Source organism: Sinocyclocheilus grahami, unplaced genomic scaffold, assembly GCF_001515645.1.
Source record: "Sinocyclocheilus grahami isolate Dianchi unplaced genomic scaffold, SAMN03320097.WGS_v1.1 scaffold416.1, whole genome shotgun sequence".
Classification (NCBI taxonomy): Eukaryota; Metazoa; Chordata; class Actinopteri; order Cypriniformes; family Cyprinidae; genus Sinocyclocheilus; species Sinocyclocheilus grahami.
In genome coordinates, this window is record NW_015505595.1 from 524362 (window position 1) to 528586 (window position 4225).

Below are 4225 nucleotides of genomic sequence, written 5' to 3' on the forward strand. Positions count from 1 at the left end.
GAGAGAGAGAGAGAGAGAGAGAGAGAGAGAGAGAGAGAGAGAGAGAGAGAGCGAGCAGCTTTCCACGTATTTGCGTATGAACTGGTATGAACGCACGCGCCTGTGGCAAGCCGGGTTAACAATCGTTCATAAAAATATACAAAATCTGGGTTTTTTTAACGTTGCCAGCACTTTTTTTCTAAGAAATTACTAATAATATTTCTAAAATGATTAGTAGGATTTACAATTTTACTTGTAACTATTTATTAGATACAGATGCTATTCCAGTAATCGTGATCAATGTCTTTTCAGTTGAGTCACTAGTATTCCTTTGCTATTGGTCACTATCCAACAAGTAACTATTCCACTTTTACTGGTTACAGTTTGCAAATGTAATCAATAGGTGTCTATTAACTACCTCTACTTCTGACTATGTCATCCACTTGTTGCTGCTGTTCCTGTTTTACTTGTAACTTGTCATGAGGGGCTAGTACTTATATTTTAGTTAAATTAAACGAAATGTTTAATCTTAGTAGATTTTAATATTGAAATTTAATTTTTAGATGTTGAACAATACAATTCTGACCAGTCATTACATGCAAGTAAAAAGCCATTGTGTAAATAGTGAGATAAAAAAAAAAATCTTACAATTGAGTTACACAGTAGAGTCCTAATTCTAGTAAAAAAAAATATATACTACTTAAATAATAGTTACCAGTGATACTGGGATACTACTCGGAAGTGAATAGTTGCAACTTTTGGCTTTGAATTCTTTCCAAATTTGTTACCAGTAGCGTTGGTGTTATATTTACTTGACAATATTTTGGTAGTGACTAGTAGGCAGCAAAGAGATAATTGAGTGAATAATTATTATAGTGACGTTGAAAACAATACTAGCACCTATTGTGTTACTTATTAATAATGAAAATAATACTAGTTGCAGTAAGATATGCTAGTTAGTTTTTCAGGAGCTAATGGTAAAACATCTTGCCATAAGATGCTTTTGCCAGCCAAATTATGCACAGAGTTTGGCAAGGTCACTGGACAGAGCTATCGTGTAGCCCTGCTACATTATTTATTATGGAAACAAATACCTAATAAAAACTAAAAGAAACCAGTAATATAAGTAGGATTAGTGTGTGTCTTAGAGTCAAATAGGCAAACACACATTCACTTTCTTTGCTTTGCTCGTTCACTCAGGGTTTTTTAGCTATTAAAAGCAGTGTGAGCCATCTGTCTCCTTGTGCACAAATGCAGGTATATACAGCTGGTACATACTCAACCTTCACATCTCACGAGGGCTAAACAACAGCTGTCAAGAACAACATGCTCTGTGTCTGATTGGGCTATGGAAGGAAACGGTCAAAGTCACACTCTGTTTCTGTGTTTTAAGGCCCTGAATGGACGCTTTCTTCAGCCTCTCTCCCTGTCATGTGGGTCGTTGCGGTTCGTCAGCTTCTCCTTCAAGGTACTGAAACAAACCTGTTGTGCCAGGTTTATGCACTACTTTTATTTCCATGCTACCACAAGTCAGTCTGGGCCTCAGGTCTTGTGATTGTGTGTTTGTTTTAGTTGGCTCAGAGTTTCACATCACAAGTTTTATGGCTCATCACATTTCTGAAGTGTTAAGCAGGCCACGGTGTCGCCTTGTGGGATCTGACGTCTCTTTTCTTTGTGCATTTGCTTTCTTGCACGCTTTCTCCACCCCCCTCCCCAACTCCTCCCTTCCCTTCTCACAACAATTTAATTTAATTTAATTCAATTTCCATAAAAGCTTGACTGGCATGATGAATCCAGATTCATTTTTCAAATGCATGTGCAATCAGTGATAATGAATAAACATCTCTCCACGTGCCCACTTTACTCCCCACCCCTCTCTGTCTTTTCGTTTTCTCTCCCTCTTTTTCTGTCTCTCTCTCTCTCTCCCCGGTTGTTTGTGTCAGGCTGCAGATCTTACCATAGAGAGGAACCCTGCACTGAAGCCAAAGCCAGACCCCTCAACCCTTGTGTTCGGCAAGCAGTTTTCAGACCACATGCTGACAGTCAGCTGGTCTGAAGCAGGAGGATGGCAGGCACCTCAGATCAAGCCCTTCCAGAATCTGTCCCTTCACCCTGCTTCCTCAGCCCTGCATTACTCCATAGAGGTGAGGGAGTGTGTGAGCCACATGGCTCTTACTACCTTTTTGTCATTTATTCAAAATAAAATTGACTTTATTTCCCAAGTCTGGTGTTTTTACCTGAATTCTATCAGATGCTCTGCCACAACATAGAAATGAAATGTCTGCAGTTTTTTTTTTCTTGATGTTGCAATTGCAATCATTAATTTTCGAAATATTGCCTTTAATAATAATTATTATTTTATGTAAGTATAAGTTGTTTATAATTCTAAATCTTAAACATCTTATCAAATTAGTTAATTTTATATTACATTAAATTATATAGTTAATTATGCAGCTCGACAATGATGTTATATGCAATACCTCTCTGAAGATTGGCGTCAGTATGATTTTTTTTTTTTTTTTATAAATTAATACTTTTATTCAGCAAAAGCGAAGCGACAGCAACAACATTAACAAGTTTACAAAATATTTTTTATTTCAAATAAATGCTGTTCTTTCCTGTATTTATAAAGGAATCATGAATCACGTTTCCACAAAGATGTTAAGCAGCACAACTGTTTTCAACATTGATAGCAATAAGAATTTGAGCCCCAAATCAGCATATTAGATGATCTCTGAAGGATCGTGTGACACTGAAGACTGGAGTAATGGCTGCCATCATAAGAACAAATTACATTGTAAAATATATAAAAATAGAAAATGGCTATTTTGAATTGTAATAATATAATATTTTTGCTGTATTTTTTAAAATAACTGCCTTGGTGAGCTTGTTAAAGCTGAGTCTTTGTATTGCTGCAGCTAGTATTTCCATGGATGTTCTACACAGCTATTTGACCTTGTCTTAATATAAGTTTATTTAATATGATCCATTTTGAACCGAAGTGAACTGTAGGGCTTACTAATGTTTAAGACTAATTTCCCAAAATTTGTCCTATTTATTTTTTATGAATCTTTTATTTATTTATTTTTGATATTCTGTTTTATTCTCAGCTATTTGAGGGCATGAAGGCTTTCCGGGGAGTAGATAACCGTATCCGTCTCTTCAGGCCTATGCTGAATATGGAGCGCATGTACAGGAGCACCGAGAGGAGCTGTCTGCCTGTTAGACTTTATCTTATTCCATAAGGCATTACTTCAGCTTATTGACTAATGCCTTATGATATTATCACATTTCCACTTAGCCAATCTGTGTGCCATATCCTCTCCCATCTCCATCAGCATGTTCTCTCTCTGTATCTCTCTTAGTTGTTTGATAAGGGCGAACTGATAAAGTGTATCAATAAACTGGTTGAGATCGACCGAGAATGGGTTCCTTACTCCACAGATGCCAGCCTGTACATCAGACCAACGTTTATAGGAACTGAAGTAAGAAACTTTCGGTATTAAAATATAATTTACTGAATGATTTTGGTCTTTTTATCTTTAATGGTGACCCTCCTTCTTTTTGCAGCCTTCCCTAGGTGTGTCTCGAGCAGGTCATGCTTTGCTCTTCGTCATCATTGGGCCTGTTGGACCTTATTTTGCAACTGGAGGCTTTAGTCCGGTGTCATTGCTGGCAGATCCTCGATATGTGCGGGCCTGGAGGGGTGGCGTTGGAGAATACAAGATGGGAGGGTGGGTTTTCACAATTATTTCACAAAAAAATGTATTTACTCCTCCTGGTGTTGTTGTAATGCTGTATGCCCTTCTTTCTTTTCGGACCACAAAAAGAGAATAAAAAAAAAAAAGTCCTGCTCACACAATGGCAGTGAATAGCAACCAGCATCAAACTTCAATGTGCAAACGTGTCACAGAACGGTTGTATGTCACATATTCCAAGTGTTGTGGGGATATACAATAGGGTTTGGTGAAAAACAAACTGAAACGTAATTTTTTATTTTTAGCGAAAATTCTGGCCTTGGCAGTTGGTCTTCTGTATTCATGAGACTCTATTAGCGCCGCAATTCACATCGACTCACCCAGAAACCCAAACTTTGTCGGGTTTACCCTGCTAAATTAAAGCAGAAATATGGCACTGAACTCTTTGGAACCATTTTCTCCAGTTTGTATTTTCCGTAAGTGTATAAGTGAAAATATTTCAAGTGTTAACCGTTCTGTAGTGTTGCATTAGAAAGTGTTTGTTTTTT

At 37.3% G+C, this 4225-nt stretch overlaps 1 protein-coding gene across 3 annotated transcripts in view; it reads left to right on the forward strand.

Annotated features, from left to right (window-relative positions):
• LOC107551165 (branched-chain-amino-acid aminotransferase, cytosolic-like) overlaps positions 1 to 4225 on the forward strand; it is a 13067-nt gene that overhangs the window by 2136 nt on the left and 6706 nt on the right. For 2 of the 3 annotated variants that reach the window (XM_016232683.1, XM_016232684.1), the window contains 3 exons: positions 3090 to 3200; positions 3345 to 3464; positions 3550 to 3713. In XM_016232683.1, the coding sequence (XP_016088169.1) occupies positions 3090 to 3200; positions 3345 to 3464; positions 3550 to 3713 (395 nt within the window). Of the gene's footprint in view, positions 1 to 686; positions 1448 to 1922; positions 2124 to 3089; positions 3201 to 3344; positions 3465 to 3549; positions 3714 to 4225 lie in introns of those variants that run through there. The other variant, XM_016232682.1, reaches the window with a different exon arrangement.